This window comes from Hyla sarda, chromosome 3, assembly GCF_029499605.1.
Source record: "Hyla sarda isolate aHylSar1 chromosome 3, aHylSar1.hap1, whole genome shotgun sequence".
NCBI classification, from domain to species: domain Eukaryota; kingdom Metazoa; phylum Chordata; class Amphibia; order Anura; family Hylidae; genus Hyla; species Hyla sarda.
The window spans coordinates 383,937,449-383,959,909 of record NC_079191.1 but is presented as its reverse complement, the minus strand read 5'-3'; the positions used below and the strand labels follow the sequence as shown (position 1 = coordinate 383,959,909).

Sequence of the window (22,461 nt, the reverse complement as noted above, 5' to 3'; positions counted from 1 at the left end):
AAAATGAAAAACGTCTGGTACGCCACTGTTTCCAAAACGGAGCCTCCAGCGGTTGCAAAACTACAACTCCCAGCATGCACTGATAGACCGTACATGCTGGGAGTTGTAGTTTTGCAACAGCTGGATGCCCCCCCCCCCCCCCCCCAATGTGAACGTACAGGGTACACTCACATGGGCGGAGGATTACAGTAAGTATCCGGCTGCAAGTTTGAGCTGCATCAAATTTTCTGCCGCAGCTCAAACTGCCAGCGAGAAACTACTGTGAACCCCCGCCCGTGTGACTGTACCCTAAAAACACTACACTACACTAACACAAAATAAAATAAAAAGTAAAAAACACTACATATACACATACCCCTATACAACCCCCCTCCCATCCCCAATAAAAATGAAAAACGTCTGGTACGCCACTGTTTCCAAAACGGAGCCTCCAGCTGTTGCAAAACAACTACTCCCAGTATTGCCAGATAGCCGTTGACTGTCTAGGCATGCTGGGAGTTTTACAACAGCTGGAGGCACCCTGTTTGGGAATCACTGGCGTAGAATACCCCTATGTCCACCCCTATGCAAGTTCCTAATTTAGGCCTCAAATGCGCATGGCGCTCTCACTTTGGAGCCCTGTCGTATTTCAAGGCAACAGTTTAGGGCCACATATGGGGTATCGCCGTACTCGGGAGAAATTGTGTTACAAATTTTGGGGGGTATTTTCTGCTATTACCCTTTTTAAAATTGTAAAAATTTTGGGAAACCAAGCATTTTAGGTAAAAAAATATATATTTTTTTACATATGCAAAAGTAGTGAAACACCTGTAGGGTATTAAGGTTCACATTACCCCGTGTTACGTTCCCTGAGGGGTCTAGTTTCCAAAATGGTATGCCATGTGTTTTTTTTTTGCTGTTCTGGCACCATAGGGGCTTCCTAAATGCGGCATGCCCCCAGAGCAAAATTTGCTTTCAAAAAGCCAAATGTGACTCCTTCTCTTCTGAGACCTGTTGTGCGCCAGCAGAGCACTTTTCACCCCAATATAGGGTGTTTTCTGAATCGGGAGAAATTGGGCTTCAAATTTTGGGGGGTATTTTCTGCTATTACCGTTTTTAAAAATGTAAACATTTTGGGAAAACAAGCATTTTACGTAAAAAAACATTTTTTTTTTTACATATGCAAAAGTCGTGAATCACCTGTGGGGTATTAAGGTTCACATTACCCCTTGTTACGTTCCCCGAAGGGTCTAGTTTCCACAATGGTATGCCATGTGTTTTTTTTTTTTTGCTGTTCTGGCACCATAGGGGCTTCCTAAATGCGGCATGCCCCCAGAGCAAAATTTGCTTTCAAAAAGCCAAATGTGACTCCTTCTCTTCTGAGACTTGTAGTGCGCCAGCAGAGCACTTTTCACCCCCATATGGGGTGTTTTCTGTATCGGGAGAAATTGGGCTTCAAATTTTGGGGGGTATTTTCTGCTATTACCCTTTTTAAAAATTTAAAATTGGGAAACCAAGCATTTTAGGTAAAAAATATATATATTTTTTTTACATATGCAAAAGTCGTGACTCACCTGTGGGGTATTAAGGTTCACTTTACCCCTTGTTACGTTCCCTGAGGGGTCTAGTTTCCAAAATGGTATGCCATGTGTTTTTATTTTTGCTGTCCTGGCACCATAGGGGCTTCCTAAATGTGACATGCCCCCAAAAACCATTTGACGCTCCTTCCCTTCTGAGCCCTCTACTGCGCCCGCCGAACACTTTACATAGACATATGAGATATGTGCTTACTCGAGAGAAATTGGGTTTCAAATACAAGTAAAAATTTTCTCCTTTTTACCCCTTGCAAAAATTTAAAAATTGGGTCTACAAGAACATGCGAGTGTAAAAAATGAAGATTTTGAATTTTCTCCTTCACTTTACTGCTATTCCTGTGAAACACCTAAAGGGTTAATACACTTACTGAATGTCATTTTGAATACTTTGGGGGGTGTCGTTTTTATAATGGGGTCTTTTATGGGGTATTTCTAATATGAAGACCCTTCAAATCCACTTCAAAACTGAACTGGTCCCTGAAAAATAGTGAGTTTGAAAATTTTGTGAAAAATTTCAAAATTGCTGCTGAACTTTGAAGCCCTCTGGTGTCTTCCAAAAGTAAAAACTCATAAATTTTATGATGCAAACATAAAGTGGACATATTGTATATGTGAACCCAAAAAAATATATTTTGAATATCCATTTTCCTTACAAGCAGAGAGCTTCAAAGTTAGAAAAATGCAAATTTAAATTTTTTTCATCAAATTTGGTTTTTTTTCACCAAGAAAGGATGCAAGTTACCATAAAATTTTACCACTAAGTTAAAGTAGAATATGTCGCGAAAAAACAGTCTCGGAATCAGAATGATAACTAAAAGCATTCCAGAGTTATTAATGTTTAAAGTGACAGTGGTCAGAATTGCAAAAAACGCTCCGGTCCTTAAGGTGTAAAATGGCCTGGTCCTTAAGGGGTTAAGTATCATTGAAGCTGAGCAGTGTGAACAGAACAAAATCTACTCCTATAATAAATAAAGGAACCATTTTTAAACCTAATGAGGAACCAAGTATCCTGGAGGAGATTTTCTATACCTGAGATGGTGTATACAGTGGGCTGAGGCATAAAAGCAGAGCACATGTAATCCAATAATGTGTAAATTGTTACATACCATCTGAAGATCATGTAAACTCCTTCAATCCAAGAATGAAATGAAGAGAAGCTGTACATTTATTACTTGTGAGCACCATGTGGATAACAGATCATTACACAATCATTATTTTAGTTCCAATACTGACATTTCCCTACATATGCTGCTGGTCAGCTGATCCCCACCACCCCCTCCCTTCTCCTTTCAGAACAGTAACCATTTACTCTTAATAATTACTCTTAATATAGGCTGAGTTGAGTATTGGAAGTGGGTGAATGGGACTCAATTGCAATACCCAACAAAATCTAAGTGTGGCACTATTTTTGGAGAAAAGGGGGATCCTTTTCCTAGTGATGAACAACCACTTTCAGTGTTATGTCTATGTCACTGAAAGGGGTTATTCGTCACTAGGAAAAGGATCCACCTTTTCTCCAAAAATAGTGCCACACTTAGATTTTGTTGGGTATTGCAATTGAGTCCCATTCACCCACTTCCAATAACCACTCCAACATTTTTTTATATATCAACTGGCTCCAGAAAGTTAAACAGATTTGTAAATTACTTCTATTAAAAAAATCTTAATCCTTTCAGTACTTATGAGTAGGGCTGGGCGGTATACCGGTTCATACCGAATACCGGATTTTTTTTCCTGCCACGATAGGAATTTTAACCCATACCGCAATACCGGTTTGGCCCCTCCCCCTCGGGAATGAATGAATTATCAGCCGCAGCTCGTTGTCCCCACATCAGGGAACTAATCATATGTGACCCGCGAGCGCTGTTCTGCCCCCCAATTAATTATTAGCCCAGCACTGCACTGCCCTCCTCGTCCTCCTATTTGTTGCGGCTGCCGGCGCTGACTCTCTATACCAGTGGTCTTCAACCTCCAGATGTTGCAAAACTATAACTCCCAGCATGTCCGGACAGCCATTGGCTGTCCGGGCATGCTGGGAGTTGAAGTTTTGCAACATCTGGAGGTCCGCAGGTTGAAGACCACTGCTCTATACTGTATCCCTATGCCCGAGCTGCAAAAGGTAAACAGAATAAACTTTAACTCACCTTCTTCGTCAGTCCGTACCAGCTTCCTAGTGAATGGAACGTTTTGCTGGACTAATAATTAATACATTTTGTGGGGGGGGATACCGTTATATACCGTGGAACCGCCGTAAGTTACAAAAATACTGCGGCACACATATTTGGTCATACCGCCCAGCCCTACTTATGAGCGGCTGAAGTTGAGTTGTTCTTTTCTGTCTAAGTGCTCTCTGATGACACATGTCTCGGGAACTGTCCAGAGTAGAAGCAAATCCCCATAGCAAACCTCTTCTACTCTGTGCAGTTCCCGAGACAAGCAGAGATGTCAGCAGAGAGCTCTGTTGTCAGACAGAAAACAACAACTCAACTTCAGCAGCTGAAAATTATCGGAAGGATTTAAGTTTTTTTAATAGAAGTAATTTTCAAATCTGTTTAACTTTCTGGAGCCAGTTGATATATATAAAAGTTTTTTCCTGGGATACCCCTTTAAGAGTGGTGCGGTTTTGCAGTGACTAAAAATAATTGGTTACTGTTCTGAAAGGAGAAGGGAGGGGGTGGTGGGGATCAGCTGACCAGCAGCATACCTAGGGAAATGTCAGTATTGGAACTAAAATAATGATTGTGTAATGATCTGTTATCCACATGGTGCTCACAAGTAATAAATGTACAGCTTCTCTTCATTTCATTCTTGGATCCAAGGAGTTTACATGATCTTCAGATGGTATGTAACAATTTACACATTATTGGATTACATGTGCTCCGCTTCAATGATACTTAATAAAGTAATGATGTTACATTGTAGAAATTGACAACAAACCGAAAACTGTGTAATTATGAGAACAAATGGCAGATAAAGCATTCTTCACTAATAATGTGAACACTGGTGTATCAACAGTTAATTAGTCCACTAGGTGCAACCACCTCTGCCCTCAGAGCTCCGCCATGCTCCGGATAACCTGCACTTGTTCATACAACGCAGAGCATAGGGCAATAGAAAATCATTCCTGTGTAATAAAGGAATACATAGACCTGTTCAGACAGTATTTCATTCATTCTTCTTTTTCTTTTATTAAGTTCAGGTACAGGATTTCACTTGAAACTTTACATATATGAGGAGCTTGGCACCTGGTCATTTACGTTCATTGCTGACACACAGAGGGGAGATGAGGGGACAGTAATAACTGACACACAAGGGGGAGATGAGGAACAGTAATAACTGATACACAGGGGTAGATCAGGGGACAGTAATAACTGACACACAAGGGGGAGATGAGGAACAGTAATAACTGATACACAAGGGTAGATCAGGGGACAGTAATAAATGACACACAAGGGGGAGATAAGGAACAGTAATAACTGATACACAGGGGTAGATCGGGGGACAGTAATAACTGACACACAAGGGGGAGATTAGGAACAGTAATAACTGATACACAGGGGTAGTTCAGGGGACAATAATAAATGACACACAAGGGGGGAATGAGGAACAGTAATAACTGATACCCAGGGGTAGATCAGGGGACAGTAATAACTGACACATGGGAGATGAGGGACAGTGATAACTGATACACAGGGGAGAGGTGAGGGGACAGTAATATCTGCCACACGGGGGAGATGAGGGGACAGTAATAACTGTGACACACAGGAGGGAGATGAGGGGATATTAATGACTGTGACTCACAGAGATTAGGGGACACTAATGACTTATCATATGATGTCACATATTGTCCTGTTGGGTGACCCCACATCATATAACATGGCATCCTGTTCAGGAGATATTCGTCTTTCTAATAATATGATAATTTCTTCCAATGTTCACTGTGAGGCGGCTGCTGCTGCTGTATGTTCACTGCTTTAATCCCCTTACTCAGGCCGATAGCCCCGCCCCTTCTTCCGATAAATTTGCCCCTTCACTGACATGCTCTTGAAGAAGGGATGAATATTTATGGAGGGACGGAGTTATTGGCTAAAATGGGGGCAGGGTTATAGGCCAGAGCTGGCAGGATAAAGATTTTCAGCAACAGCAGCAGCCTCCTCCATTACCATATTAGCAACAAGAAGATGAATATCTCCTGAACAGCTGCACAAATTTTTACCCAGTATTAAAATCAGGGTCACCCCACACTATCTACCTGTATACTCAGGTTACTGCTGATGACTTTGTTGTCATTTTCCCTTTAAAACATGTTTTTCTGTATGCCCCAAACATGTGGAAATAAATGGTATACCCACAGCATGCAGCATTTTGGGAGGAGAAAAATCAGCACAAATACCAAATTCCTGTTGGTAAAAACATCAAAGCTCTACAAAAACATAACATACGGTGTATGTGTGTGTGAATCCAGTTTTAGGGTACATTCACACGAGCTAACCCACAGCGTATTTACGCTGCAGATCCGCCGCTGAAGGACCCCTGCATGGTGGCTTTACAGGTGCCTGCTCGGAGCGGCAATACGCCACTATGAGCAGACACAGTGCGATGTGACAGTCGCAGCACTCATGCAGTATACTCGCACATCACGGCAGCTCTCGGCCTAGCTCATGGAGCAGGGGGAGCGCCCACAATGCCTGAGAGTATATCGCGCAAGCGCGGCAACTCGCACATAGCAGTATGTCTGCTCATATCGGCGTATTGTCGCTCTGAGCAGGCACATGTAAAGCCACCATGTAGCGGTCCTTCAGCGGCAGATCTGCCGCGTAAAATACGCTGTGGGTCCGCTGGTGTGAACGTACCCTTAGGAGGTATGAGCCAGCCTTCCAAGTCTTACATCTTTCCATATATTGATTAGTGATTCCATTAAAAGAATTCTGTTGTCTTTCCTTCTCTTTTGTGTCTTAAATAAATTATAGCACTTGTTTTAACATAGTAAAGCAGTTCCACACAAAATTAAATGCCATTCATCATTGTAGCCATTAGCTCAGAGTTTTGTAAGAGTAATGCATTAATATAATATTTCTTATATCTTTTTACTTGTGGTTATTTTTTTCTATTGATCTTATCTTGGATTTAGATTAGAATTATATAGAGGGATGCTGCATACAAATTGCTTACCTTTTGTAACTTTCTTCTCCATGTCTACCCACTATGCATAAGTATTATTGATCGGTATACTTTTGCCTTCTGAATGGTAAAAATGCTAATTTTTTATCTCTTACTGGGTTGAAGGGGGCCCAAGGGGCAAGAATTAGAATAACATTTTCTAATTGCCATATATATATATATATATATATATATATATATATATATATCTCAACGTGTGTATGTATGTGTGTATGATCCAGCATCACTTCCAAATGGCAAAAGATATTAACTTGAAACTTGGTACACGTTACATATATATGTCAACAACAAACATAGGATAGGTAATTTAGTCCTCACCCACCCCCATTTGCGAGAGTCAGGGTTTTTGTTTAACCACTTAGAGATCCAGGGCGTACAGGTATGCCCGGACGCCATGGTACTTAAGGACCCAGGCCGTACCTGTACTTGAATTTTGGTCCCCGGACCAGACCGGGATGCCTGCTGAAATCATTCAGCATGCAACCCGCGTATTCAGATCAATTCAGATCGGTGATTTACAGCGATTCCGTGCTGATCTTTGGTACCCGATCGCCCGAAAGACAGCCCCGATCATCCTAAAAGATAGGAGTGAGGTGGCAGGGGTGCCACCTCCTCCTATTCTCTGCGATTGGCTGGTTAGGACTGACCGGCAAATCACAGGGCAGGTGCAGGGGGTGAAAGTTAATTTCCCCCACTCTGCCCGCCCCTAAAATTCCGGGCAGAGTGGGGGAAGATGGCAGCGATGGCTGCAGAGGCTGTTGAAGCAGGGGGGACCCGCGGGAGATACCTAGAGGACAAGCAGGGACCGGCGGCAGAAAGGAGGTGCAGGCAAGTGGATGGCAAACAGCGTTGTCAGAGGCAGCAGTGAAGATCGCTATAAAGTGATCTTTACTGCTGCTTCCAGGAGTTCCAAAACTACAACTCCCAGAATGCCCAGACAGCTTTTGGCTGTCTGGGCATGCTGGGTGTTGTAGTTTTGCAACCTCTGGAGGGCCACAATTTGGACACCTTTGCAGTGGTCTCCAATCTCTGCCCTTCCAGATGTTGCAAAACTACTACTTTCATCATGCCCGGACAGTCCAGGCATGCTGGGAGTTGTAGTTCTGTAACATCTGACCCTTCAGATGTTGCAGAACTACAACTCCCAGCATGCCTTAACAATCTCGGCATGCTGGGAGCTATAGTTTTGCAACATCTGGAAGAACATAGTTTGTAGACCACTACACAGTGGTCTCCAAATGGTTCTCCTCCAGTTGTTACATAACTACAACTCCCAAAATGCCCTTTGGCTGTCTAGGCATGCTGGGAGTTGTAGTTTTGCAACAACTGGAGGCACACTTATTTGGAATCATTGCCTGTTTCCTAACTCAGTTTTTTCCAACCTGTGTGCCTCCAGCTGTTGCAAAACTATAACTCCCAGCATGCACTGACAGACCATGCATGCTGGGAGTTGTCATTTTGCAACAGCTGGAGGCACACAGGTTGGAAAAAAATGAGTTAGGAACAGCCAAAGGGCATTTTGGGAGTTGTAGTTTTGCAACAGCTGGAGGTTTGCCCCCTACCTGCTGCAGCTCAAACTCCCAGCGGGAAACTCTCTGTCAATCCCCGCTCATGTAAATGTATCCTAAAAACACTACACTACACCTACACAAAATAAAGGGTAAAACACTACATATATATAACTCCCCCCCCCCCCCCCCTTTTCCAATAAAAATGAAAAACGTCTGGTACGGCAGTGTTTGCAAAACTCAGCCCTCAGCTGTTGCAAAACAACAACTCAGAAGAGAAGGCTTTTGGAGAGAGAAATTCCCCCCTTCACGTAATGTAATAAGAGGTGCAGTGAGTAGTTTGCAAAATGGGTTCACAATGGGGGCTTTGTAAACGCACATGGCCTTCAATTCTTGACACATTCTCTATCCAAAAGCTCAATGGCGCTCCTTCTCTTCTGAGCATTGTAGTTTGCCCGCAGAGCACTTTGTATCCACAAATGGGGTATTTGCATACTCAGAAGAAATGGGGTTAAAAATTTTGGGGGGCATTTTCTCCTATTACCCCTTGTAAAAATGTAAAAAAAAACAACATTTTAGTGAAAAAATAATAATTCATTTACACATCCAACTTTAACGAAAACTCGTCAAACACCTGTGGGGAGTTAAAGGGGTAGTCCAGTGGTGAAAAACTTATCCCCTATCCTAAGCATAGGGGATAAGTTTCAGATCGCGTGGGGTCCAACTGCTGGGGCCCCGGCTCACTGGCCAGATAGCGCCTGTTGAACACAGCACGAAGCGGCGGCCGACGCGTCACCTCAATACTGCGCCATGGCAGAGCCGGAGATTGCCTAAGGCAGCGCTCCACCTCTGCCATAGAGTTGTAATGAGGGGGCATGTCAGCTGCCGCTTCGTGTGGTGGTCAACCCGCCACCTTCCCGTGGGCTGTCGGGGCCCTGTACAGGAGATCACGGGGGTCCCAACGGTCGGACCCCCTGTGATCTGAAACTTATGCCCTATCCTTATGATTGGGGATAGGTTTTCCACCACTGGATATCTCCTTTAATGGTCACTGGACCCCTTGCTACATTCCTTGAGGGGTGTAGTTTCCAGTATATTATGTCATGTGTTTTATTTTTTTGCGACATGCCCCCCAAAAACCATTTCAGCAAAATTTGCTTTCCAAAAGTCAAATGTGACTCCTTCTCTTCTGAGCAATGTAGTGTGCCCGCAGAGCTCTTGACGTCCGCACATGGGGTATTTCCATACTCAGAAGAGATGGTGTTACAAATTTTGGGAGGCATTTTTTCCTATTACACCTTGTAAAAACGTAAAATTTGGGGGAAAGCCAGCAATTTAGTGAAAAAAAATAAATAATTTACACATCCGACTTTAATGAAAAGTTTTTAAACACCTGTGGGGTGTTAAGGCTCACTGTACCCCTTGTTACATTCCTTGAGGGGTGTAGTTTCCAAAATAGAGTTTTTTTTTTTTTTTTTTGCTTTTCTGGCACCATAGGGGCTTCCTAAATGTATAGAAAAAATATAAATGGAAGTGCAGCTCACAAAATATTAGTCGATGTATGAATGGATAGTACTTACACCGCAAAGTACAATGTAATTAAATAAAATAGATATATAAGGGTCCCATTCACCTCTAGACTAATACCAGAAAAACTGATACATGATGGTAATAAAATGATAAAATAAATTTGTAACTGTGCTTCAGATTTATGATGAAAATAAATTGCTTTTATTCATAGATAACAATATAAAATACCGCTACTACAATCTCTTAATCATAACAATCATAGTAAAATGATTAGCAATAACTCCTTACACAGGGCCCTTGTGTGGAGAGAAAAATTGCAATAATAAAATATAAATGGTTTTAAAAAATGTAAAATATTATGGGACCGCAGAGAAATGTCTTAGATCCAGTGATCCAGCATAAATGGTGATGCAGTTAAGCAAATTAAGCATGTATCCAAGTCCGCTTTTATATAGATTTGTGCAGCATATATTTACCGGCTTATGGCAATAGACGTGCCGAGCTTTGGAGCTGTATTCCTGATCTTCCTGTAGAGGCTGATATGCGCTGGCGTGTGCACCGGCGGCTGGTCCGCTGGCCACAGACCGAAATAATGCTGCCAGACACGGAGGTAGATGATCAAACTCCGATGGTGAAAAACAGACCTCGTGGAGGAGTTCTCGGCGTGTGACGTCAGCTCTGCAGCGCTGGATGTCAGCCCGGTAAATGCTGTTAGTGAGAGCTGTGGTAACCAAATGCTGGCAGCTGGATTAGTAGAAGCAGTGATAGCTCAACATGAGCAGCTGGATGGATGGCAGAGAGTCCTTTGTTAGACTGCGGTACCAAGATAATAGCAGTGATGCTTGCGGTAAAAAAATATAACTCTAGACGCGTTTCAGAGTACTGAATATTGACCCTTTCCTCAGTAGAAGTAGCTTCCTAAATGTGACATTCCCCCCAAAAACCATTTCAGAAAAACTCACTCTCCAAAATCCCATTGTCGCACCTTCCGTTCTGAACCCTCTATTGCACCCGCCGAACACTTGACATACACATATGAGGTATTTCCATACTCAAGAGAAATTGGGTTACACATTTTGGGGGGGACTTCTCTCCTTTTACCCCTTGTAAAAATTCTAAAACTGGGTCCACAAGAACATGCGAGTGTAAAAAATGAAGATTTTGAATTTTCTCCTTCACTTTGGTGCTATTCATGTGAAACACCTAAAGGGATAACATACTTTCTGAATGTCATTTTGAATTCTTTGAGGAGTGCAGTTTTTATAATGAGGTCACTTGGGTATTTCTGAGGCCCTTCAAATCCACTTCAAAACTGAACTGGTCCCTGAAAAATTCTGATTTAGAAAATTTTGTGAAAAATTGGAAACTTGCTGCTGAACTTTGAAGCCCTCGGATGTCTTCCAAATAATAAAAGCATGTCACCTTTATGATGCAACCATAAAGTAGACATATTGTATATGTGAATCAATATACAGGGTGGGCCATTTATATGGATACACCTTAATAAAATGGGAATGGTTGGTGATATTAACTTCCTGTTTGTGGCACATTAGTATATGTGAGGGGGAAACTTTTCAAGATGGGTGGTGACCATGGCGGCCATTTTGAAGTTGGCCATTTTGAATCCAACTTTTGTTTTTTCAATAGGAAGAGGGACATGTGACACATCAAACTTATTGGGAATTTCACAAGAAAAACAATGATGTGCTTTTTTTTTTACGTAACTTTATTCTTTCATGAGTCATTTACAAGTTTCTGACCACTTATAAAATGTGTTCAATGTGCTGCCCATTGTGTTGGATTGTCAATGCAACCCTCTTCTCCCACTCTTCACACACTGATAGCAACACCGCAGGAGAAATGCTAGCACAGGCTTCCAGTATCCGTAGTTTCAGGTGCTGCACATCTCGTATCTTCACAGCATAGACAATTGCCTTCAGATGACCCCAAAGATAAAAGTCTAAGGGGGTCAGATTGTCTATTTTCCTTACAAGCAGAGAGCTTCAAAGCTAGAAAAATGTATCGGCGAAAATTTACCACTATGTTAAAGTAGAATATGTCTCGAAAAAACTATCTCGGAATGAATCAAAGCAAAATCAAATTCATAAGTAAAAGCATCCCAGAGTTTTTAATGTTTAAAGTGACAGTGGTCAGATGTGCAAAAAATGACCTGGTCCCCTTAAGGTGACAATGGGCTGGGTCCTTTAGGGGCTAAAGTCCCATACAAGTATATGATAAATAAATATTACAGCATAACTTCCAAACAGCTGGATTATTTCGATAATACTCGGTCACATGTTACTTATATGTATACTAAATATATAGAATAGTTAATTTAATCCTAACCTACCCTCATTTGCTGTTTTTTTGTTTAAAGTCCAAAGGAAATCTATGGGAAATGTATGTTCCAGCATAACTTCCGTACGGCTGGAGATATTTTGATAATACTTGGTCACATGTTACTATGTCAAATAAAAATGTATAATAGTTAAATTAACCCCTAACCTACCCCCATATGTGAAGGATGGGGTTTTTGTTTCAAGTCCCATGCAAGTACAGTGGGGCAATCAAGTATTTAGTCAGCCACCAGTTCTCTCACTTAAAAAGATGAGAGGCCGGTAATTTTCATCATAGGTATACCTCAACTATGAGAGACATAATGAAAAAAAAATATCTATAAAATCACATTGTCTGATTTTTAAAGAATTTATTTGCAAATTAAGGGGAAAAACAAGTATTCGGTCAAATAACAAAAGTTCATCTCAATACTTTGTTAGATACCCTTTGTTGCCAATGACAGAGGTCAAACATTTTCTGTACATCTTCACACACTGTTGCTGGTATTTTGGCCCATTCCTCTATTCACCTCTAGAGCAGTGATGTTTTGGGGCTGTCGCTGGGCAACACGGACTTTCAAATCCCTCCTAAGGTTTTTTATGGGGTTGAGATCTGGAGACTGGCAAGGCCACTCCAGGACCATTTAAATGCTTCTTACGAAGCCACTCCTTCGTTGTCCGGGCAGTGTGTTTGGGATCATTGTCATGCTGGAAGACCCAGCCAAGTTTCATCTTCAATGCCCTTGCTGATGGAAGGAGGTTTTCACTTAAAATCTCACTATACATGGCTCCATTCATTCTTTCCTTTACACGGATCAGTCGTCCTGGTCCCTTAGCAGAAAAAACGCCCCAAAGCATGATGTTTCCACCCCCATGCTTCACAGTAGGTATGGTGTTCTTTGGATGCAACTCAGCAATCCTCCTCCAAACACGACGAGTTGAGTTTTTACCAAAAAGTTCTACTTTGCTTTCATCTGACCATATGGCATTCTCCCAATACTCTTCTGGATCATCCAAATGCTCTCTATCAAACTTCATACGGGCCCAGACATGTACTGGCTTTAGCAGGGGGACACATCTGGCACTGCATGATTTGAGTCCCTGGCGGCATAGTGTGTTACTGATGGTAGCCTTTATTACTTTGGTCCCAGCTCTCTGCAGGTCATTCACTAGGTTCCCCCCCCTTGTGGTTCTGGGATTTTTGCTCACCGTCCCTGTAATCATTTTGACACCACGGGGTGAGATCCTGCGTGGAGCCCCGGATCGAGGGAGATTATCAGTGGTCTTGTATGTCTTCCATTTTCTAATAATTGCTCCCACAGTTGGTTTCTTCACACCAAGCTGCTTGCCTATTGCAGATTCAGTCTTCCAAGCCTGGCCATTAATACAGGTAACGAGTGGAGGACAGAGAAGACTCTTAAAAAAGAAGTTACAGGTCTGTGAGAGACAGAAATCTTGCTTGTTTGTAGGTGACCAAATACTTATTTTCCACCATCATTTGAAAATAAATTCTTTAAAAATCAGACAGTGTGATTTTATGGATTTATTTTTTCATTCTGTCTCTCATAGTTGTTTACATATGGTGAAAATTACAGGTCTCTCTCATCTTTTTAAGTGGGATAACTTGCACAAATGGTGTCTGACTAAATACTTTTTTGCCCTACTGTATATAGGACTTCTGGTACCTTACTCCATAAGCTCCTCTCTGCATCTCCTGGTGAATTCGTCAGTCCAGCTGGCAAGCCACACCCTCCACATCCAATGCCTTATCTTGCAAATACACGTACACCCTTTAAGCCACACCCCATTTATTTTCAGCTTACAATTTCTTTACCACAACTCAGCCCCACCTGAGGATGAGATATGTGGATTAGATATGAGGACGGGATGTGAGGTCAGGATTAGAGATGAGCGAACTTACAGTAAATTTGATTCGTCACGAACTTCGCGGCTCGGCGGTTGCTGACTTTTCCTGCATAAATTAGTTCAGCTTTCCGGTGCTCCGGTGGGCTGGAAAAGGTGGATACAGTCCTAGGAAAGAGTCTCCTAGGACTGTATCCACCTTTTCGAGCCCACGGGAGCACCTGAAAGCTGAACTAATTTATGCAGGAAAAGTCATCAACTGCCGAGCCGAGAAGTTCGTGACAAATCGAATTTACTGTAAGTTCGCTCATCTCTAGTCGGGATGTGAGGTTGGGATATGGGGAAGGGATATGAAGTCTGGATATGAGAAAGGGATATGAGGTCAGATATGGGGACGGGATATGAGGATGGGATGTGAGGTAGGTATATGAAGTCTGGATATGCGGCCGGATATGGGGACGGGATTTGGGGTTGGGATATGAGGAGGGGGGATATGGGGTCAGGATTTGAGGAAGGGATATGAGGACAAAAGCTTCCTCCTTTTGTTTCTTCTCCTCCCCCTCCAAGGATTATGTAGGAATAACCAGGCAGCGCTGGGTACTCAGCTAGTATGTGTATGTGTGTGTGTATGTGTATATATATATATATATATATATATATATAAGTTAAATCATATTGAAACAATATTTATAGCCATTTACAGCAGTTACCACCGCTATCATGCTTGGTTGACAACTAAGTAGTAGTGACTGCCCCCTTGACAGACTGGACACTGTGCAGTCTATGGGTTGGTGAGTGGGCTATCACCACCCCTCTTAATGAGGTATGAACCTCAGCGCTCATCCAGTTGACAGGCTGGACACTCATGAGCACATCAAGCACCAAAACTGATGGCAGCATTTCTACATGATGATGGCAGCTGATGTTTTTTAAAATTAAATATTAATACAGCAGCTAAGCCATGTTTGCTACTTCTCTTCAGGGCACTGGGAAAGCTGGAGGAGTACTGTGAGCCATGCACTGTGTACTGTCTGCCACCCAGATTTCCCAGTCTCCTGAAGTCCCAGCAGTGATAAGCTGCCAAGTTCTGCCATGCCTTTTCGCTGCCCCCACACTGATGTCTTCTCTCCTCCTCTCTCCTCCTCTTCTCTCAGCCAGCAATAAATCTATCCCCCCCAACCTCCAGCCACCTTGTCCCCTAAACCTCCCCCGCCCCTGCACTAACAATTCTCTGCACCTTCCTGCAGTGCAGTTAAATGATACTTCCTATGATGTTGGTCTGGAGGCAGAATATTTAAATGTTCAGGCAATCTCTGCAGCCTTGAGAGTAATGTGATCAGAAGGTGTACTGGAAATCCTATTGACTTTCCTGAAACTTCCTGTAACCGCATTACTATCTGGCTGCCTATTTAGCCTGGGAATTTTAAACATCCTTCTGGACCAACATCATCGTAAAGTATGATTTAACTGTCTGGTGTCCGCTGTTTTAGTCTCAGGCTGTGAAGATTATTGGTATCAGGACATTCCTAAAATCTATATTTTAATTTGATATGTAAGAAAGATGTCTAAATCACACACATATATATATATATACATACGGTACATACATTTCATGGAGACCTATAACACACACATATATAATTTGTAGTTTAAGGATTTGCACAAATAAATTCCCTTTTGTATCTTTTCTTATAAAAATGTCTCCCTTTGGGGGTAGTATTTTCTAATTCAATTATACCTGCTCTGTGCTGATTGGGTTTTGCATTTCATAAAAATTATATCTGATTTTTTATTCTTTATTAAAGTGAAAAAGAAGAGGATTGTAACACAGAGGACTCAAACAACACCACAGAGCTCAAAGGATGAAGACAGTTCTGCAAAAAGACCATCAGCGGTAAGGCTCTGACTTCATAATGAATTAACCATTTTTTGGGAGGCAAATAATTTGTGTCATTTAAACTGATGTCCAGCACTACACAATAGGGAGGTAACCACAACCCTTTTCTCAGGCAAATACAATGACCCCCCCCCCCCCCCCGACCTACGATGGCCCCGACATATGATCAAATCGACATACGATGGCCTCTCAGAGGCCATCGCATGTCGATGTCCGCATCGACATACGATGCTTTTTTATGTCGGGGTCATCGCATTAAGGGGACAGGCTAGTACAGCTTCCTATACTTTACATTGCACGAATCCCTCAACATACGATGGATTCGACAAACGATGGCTCGTTTTGGAACGAATTACCATCGTATGTTGAGGGACCACTGTAGTTCCTATATAGGATCAGATGGCTGTAGTCCTTTACAGGTCATAAGCCTTGTTACAGCAGGTCTTTTGCTTTAATTTATTTAAATATCTGTTCCAATTCATAGCTCGGCTTTTAAAATTGATGACGCCAACGATGCTTCTTAATATGATGGCTACACAAGATTGTTAAATGACACTTATGTGTGAACATGCAGTAGTTTTATATTTGTAAATATGCAGTAGTTCACAGTTTAAAAGGGTGTTTCGATATCAAAAGAATGTATATGTTGCTGGGGACAGGGTAAAAATTAAAGGGGTTATCCAGTTATAGAAACACAGAGCTAATTTCTTTCAAAAAGAACACCACCACTGTCCTCAGGTTGTGTGTAGCATTACAACTTGGCTGCATTTACCTCAATAGAACTGAGCTGCAATACCACACACAACCTGAGGACAGGGATGGCTGTGTTTTTGGAAGAAATTAGATCTGTGTTTCTATCCCTAGAAAACCCCTTAAGGGTAGGGTCACATGTAGTGTATCATGCTGTGCAGTGTATCATGCTGTGCAGTGAGAAATATGCTGCATATTCTACTATGAGCAGACATGCAGCTACCCCGCAGCAGCCCTGTGTGCGCAGTGAGGTTTGGAGACAGGGCCAGCGCGCCGAAGTGACTGTGACATGCAAGCCCACCTCCAAACCTCACTGAACACATAGGGCTGCAGCCAGTAGCCCTGAGTGTATGCTCATCTGAGCATTTGCAGCAAATTTTCTGTTGCGTGACCCTATCCTAAAAGTCAGAATTGCCTACCTTAGTCCCCTACAGCTCCCTTTCCAGCGCTTTCTGGCCCCCCTGGTGACCACTTGTTGCTACATTCGAGATGGGTTTCTTTGCAGAGCCTGTTTATTTAGCCAATCACTAACTGAGACAGGACATCACTGGGACCAGTGACTGGCTGAGCGGGCAGTTCCGCCCCCCCACACCTTGTCTCAGAAGTAGCACCAAGCGGGGACCGGAAAATGCTGGAACAGAAGCTTCAGGGGGACTGAGGTAGGTATGTATGATTTTTATTTAAAGGGGTACTCCACTGCTCAGCGTGGAACAAACCGTTCCGAACGCTGGAGCTGACGCCGGGAGCTCGTGATGTCATAGCCCCGCCCCCTCATGTTGTCATGCCCCGCCCCCTCAATGCAAGTCTATTTGAGGAGGCATGACGGCTGTCATGCCCCTCCCTCAGACTTGCATTGAGGGGGCGGGGCGTGATGTCATGAGGGGGCGGGGCTATGATGTCACGGGCTGCCGGCGTTCGGAACAGTTTGTTCCGAACGCTGAGCAGTGGAGTACCCCTTTAAACCCTGGGCCAGCCTTATAGTAAAATTTTTCTTTACCCTGGAGTGCCCCTTTAATTGTCGCAGTCTTTTTCCCAAGCACCTGGCTGACTCCTGTTATAATGATTATATAGGTATAACCCTACAAGTTGTATGCAGACACTAGTGTCCTATTAGAGGCTAAAATGTCTATTACTCGGCCTTTCACTGTGCGCATTACCCTGCAGTCATTATTACCCTTTTGTTTTATTTCAATGTGTCTGAACTTCGGTTATATTATTTATTATCCAATCTAATACTTTCCCAATAGCGGATATATTTTTTGTAGGCTTCCTATGTCATCACATACCGAAGCAAAAAAAAAAAATCAATGAAAGAAATGAAAATGTTATCTCTGTTATAGTCGACATAATGTGCGGCGGAATGGAACCTTGCAATGACTTTATTATTATGATTCTGAATGTCTTTACTCAGCATTATGTAGACCATAACCCACCCCTACCCTGCAGTCCATGTGGAGACACCGGGGTGATGATAAATATTAAGATGCTGTTCAAGACTGTATAGGGGCTATTAACGTAATTTACAAGGCGGTTATTGTCCATCTCTGCAGATGAGGAAGATGCAGATGTACATATTATCATTTCCGGCTTCATTTTATGCAGCCCGTATAGACCTCATGCTTTCTTAGAAAATGGACTTTCTGTTCTTTTTCCTTTTGTGTTGATTGACTTATTTTCCATCGCCACCTCCAACGCTTTCCCAGCGCCGTTCTGGTTGGCTTTCAGTTTGCTGTTTCTCTCTGTAGTATTGCATATTCTTTTCAGCCGGAATGCATACTGTGACTGCAAACTATAAACATAAATGCGAAGAAGAAGCTTTTATATCGGGCAAGATGTAAGACTACTGGTGTGTTGACATCATGTTTCATTATTGCTAATTCATGGATGATTGAGAGGGAGTAGGCTTTGTCACTTTCGCCACTATTATACTATTACTCATTGGGCCATTGACTAATTTCGCACCTTTGTCTTGGAAAACGTGTGCAACCACATATATATTTCATCTCTCATCATGTTTCTTTGCAGTGTTTCCCAACCAGGGTCCCTCCAGCTGTTGCAAAACTTCAACTCTTCAGCTGTCCAGGCATGTTGGAGTTATAGTTTTGCAACGACTGGAAGCAATTTAGAAAAACACAGATACCAAAAAAGCAGGGGGGGGGGGGGGGGGAATAAAAATCAGAAAGATATAGTAAACAGGGGATGTGTAATCCTCACTACTAATAACCCACCCATATACAAGAAATGCTATAAAGCTCCCATAGCTAAATCGTACAGAGAGAAAAACGGAACCTTTGTATAGAAATATACAAACAAAACTTTATTTAATAAACCAAAATACATAGAATTACAGAACTCGCACCCAAGGGGGCAAAGAACAGCAAGGGTGACCCCTCCGTTCACAAAAAATGAGCTAAAGTAGGCAGAACATGCATAAAAATAATTGAAGTGTGTAAAAGAACACTACAGTAGAGCAGTGTCCAACAAAGGGACTACAAAAACCAGCAAGTCAGAATGCAATAAAAAGCATACTTATTTAAAGTGCTCCAGAAGGACCTGAGGGGACACCACCCCAACGCTGCGTTTCGGGACCGAAGCCTTTCTCAAGGGGAGTACCCCTTTAAGCTACATGAAGTTAACTTTTGTGGTGAATATCATTTCCAGGGCATTCACACGGCAGACTTTCCACGGCAGAATTTCCACTGCAGAAATTCTGCATTCCAGATTCTGCAAAAACATTGAAGCAATCAATAATTTTTGCAGAATTTCTCAACAAAGTCCACTAAAGTAAATGGGACTCTGAATTCTGTCCGGAATCTGTGTGTTGAGCTGAAGAAAAACTCTTCATAAATGCAGCACAAATTCCGCACGGAATCTGTAAAACTGCAAAAAATCTGCTGCCATCTTGGCAGAAAGGAATTTGAGTGGAAGCACCATGATATTCTACCGTGTGAACATAGGCTCATGTGGTTGACTACTCCAGCTGATCATCTCTTCAGGGTGCTAGTGCTGGAATTCACCCCGGTGATCCCATTATTGTTCACTTCAGTGTCCGTTCACACTGTGCAGTGTTCATGCATTTTTTTTTTACTCAAAGTGTGTTGTTTTAGAAAAAGATTACCATGAGGCCAAAGTGACCTTGAATTGCAATTAAGGTGTTTTTTAAAGACTTCGATTTTTGTTGCGTTTTTCATACATTTTCCCTTCATTTAAAGGGAACCAATCATCAGATTTTACCCTATATAATGATTGGCAAAGCGTTATATAGGGTAAAATTGTTGTCCTCACCATCCCCGGGGGACGCTCCTGCCCCCAGAGATGGTGAAGATATGAAGTTATAAACTAGTCACTGCCGCCGCCGTAAGTAGTCACCTGGGCGGGGAGCTCTTCTCATCTACTCCCGTTCTTCTGCAGGCAGCGACGCCCCCTCCGCTTGATTGATGGGCCGCGTCATCACTCTGCTCCGTCTGTTCAGTGAGCGGAACAATGACGCGGCCCATCAATCAAGCGGAGGGGGCGTCGCTGCCGGCCGAATAACGGGAGTAGATGAGAAGAACTCCCCGCCCAGGTGACGACTTACGGCGGTGGCGGTGACTAGTTTATTACTTCATATCTTCACCATCCCTGGGGGCAGGAGCGTCCCCCGGGAATGGTGAGGACAACAATTTTACCCTATATAACGCTTTGCCAAGCATTATATAGGGTAAAATCTGATGATTGGTTCCCTTTAAGCCATTTTTGTAGTAGTTTTTCAAATTGTGGTAAAAATTACAAGTTTTTGCCATATTTTGCACTATTATTGCAGAATATCACCATTTTGCTGTGATTTGGGGAAAATCACTACAGAAAAAATACAGCATTTGAATACAGCCTAAGAGAATGTGTATAACTACAATATATATCCCATATAGTTAGCAGATGGAACTGGGAGGGGAGGGGTCTGAGAGCAAGTAGGAGGGGTCTGGTAGGTGATGATTTCATCCTGTAGTTCACAGGAGCCAGATACCTGTTTCCGTAGGGGAATTACAACCTAGTTGAAGATATCACACATTAAATATAAGCTAAGGAGATATATGTATGTTTTATGTATGTATTTGCTTCTTTTTGTTTCTTAGCTGTCATTCCTTTCTGACCCTGTGAGGCCCCCACAGTGACTGACTGTGTCCATTAGGTTTATTTAGGTGTTAATGTGTTCCACCCATAGGTAACAGCTGATTTCTGGGATCTTCAGAACACCCTTATTGTTTGGGATCTCCTTCTAAGAAAAATAAATAATTGTCCAATACATAGACAACCGCTTTTATCACGTCTTCAACTTTTTTAAATATATTTTCTATTTGTAGTAACAAAGCAACCTTACAATAAGCTCTGACTGTTTTGATTGTTTCCTTTTTATAGGGAAGTTGCATGACATGACAATATACTACTTTTTTGTCCTGTGCAATTGGATTTTTTGTTTTAATATTTTTCTTTTTCAATATTTTAAAAGGTTTCATTGCCAACAACCTCTGCTACTTTGAAAAAAACAGTCACTCCAGGAAATTTACAGAAGGGTCATGTGGTAGACAATGAGGAAGTAAAAATGGAAGAGGACTACACCCAAACACTTCCATCTTCACCACCTAGTAACATTAGTCCACCAGAAAGTCCTTGTGCGTCAGACAACAAGCCTTCGGCCTCTAGAGCAGTCAGCAATGACAATATCAGCCTTAGTCCAGTGTCATCCCAGCAGAGCCAACCATCCCAGAAGAAGAGAACTCCCTGCATGTATGGAGAGAAATGCTACAGGTAATTTCATAAACACTCTTTGCCGCATTACATGGTCATAACAGGAAGGCTGATGTTTAAATAATTCTGCGGTGCTGCTGGAAGGGGATGTACAGCTCCCCTCTCCTACCTAGTCTGACATCCATAGCAAAGAACACCCCTCCAGAGGAATCGGCAGGATCAAACAGGCACTGAGACTCTTCTTAGAACAAAGGAACTTTATTACCCATAATGCAACGTGTTTTTCGCGGGATATCCGCTTCATCAGGCATATGATATATGCCTGATCAAGCGAATATCCCCTGAAATACGTTGCATTATGGGTAATAAAGTTCCTTTGTTCTAAGAAGAGTCCCAGTGCCTGTTTGATCCTGCCGATTCCTCTGGAGGTGTGTTCTTTGCTCTGGCTGTTTACAAGGCCAGGAGCGGTTGCAGGGTCTCGATTATCCATCTATTTATGTGGATATCAAAGTTGTACTTGGACGGTACAACAAACATTGGTGAGCACCAGTTGATTCTGGCTTTATATACAAGTTCCTGACGTTATCATATTACGGAGCGCTGTCTTTTTTGTTGTAGTCTGACATCTGGCAATGAAGCCTGAAGCGAGTAATAGCCATTGATCCCCAGCAATGACTCAGGAGCCAAATGAAGTTCCTGACCCCTGCTGTGTGGCTCACCATAATTATGACAATGGCCCTCTTACTTACAGCATTCCGACTCTTTTTGTCGGGTTGTGTGCCTAAATTCTGTGTAAATTCTGAATGTGCGACGGAAAAAACTGACAGAATCATAAACACTCTGATTCCTACAAATTGGGTGTGGTTTTCGGGAAAAGAGGCGTATTCCCTAGATTTCATCCAAAATCACTCGTCTTTTCTGAAAACCACTCTGAAAATCATGTGTATTTTCTGGGAAGAAAACCCTACCCTACCTAAAGCATGTATGAATTTCCAAAGGCAGAGTAACTTAGTAACTACCTTGGAAAAAAAAGGTCGGAACAGCAAAAACCACAACAAAACCTACACTCCACTCTTAGTAAATCAGGGCTAATGTGT

At 42.4% G+C, this 22,461-nt stretch overlaps 1 protein-coding gene across 1 annotated transcript in view; it reads left to right on the top strand.

The window, feature by feature from the left end:
- The window catches only part of APLF (aprataxin and PNKP like factor), a 174,623-nt gene that overhangs the window by 81,264 nt on the left and 70,898 nt on the right, over window positions 1–22,461 (top strand). Inside the window, exons 6-7 of the mRNA XM_056567904.1 lie at window positions 15,798–15,886; window positions 21,126–21,424. Coding sequence (XP_056423879.1) covers window positions 15,798–15,886; window positions 21,126–21,424 — 388 coding nt within the window. The remainder of the gene's footprint in view (window positions 1–15,797; window positions 15,887–21,125; window positions 21,425–22,461) is intronic.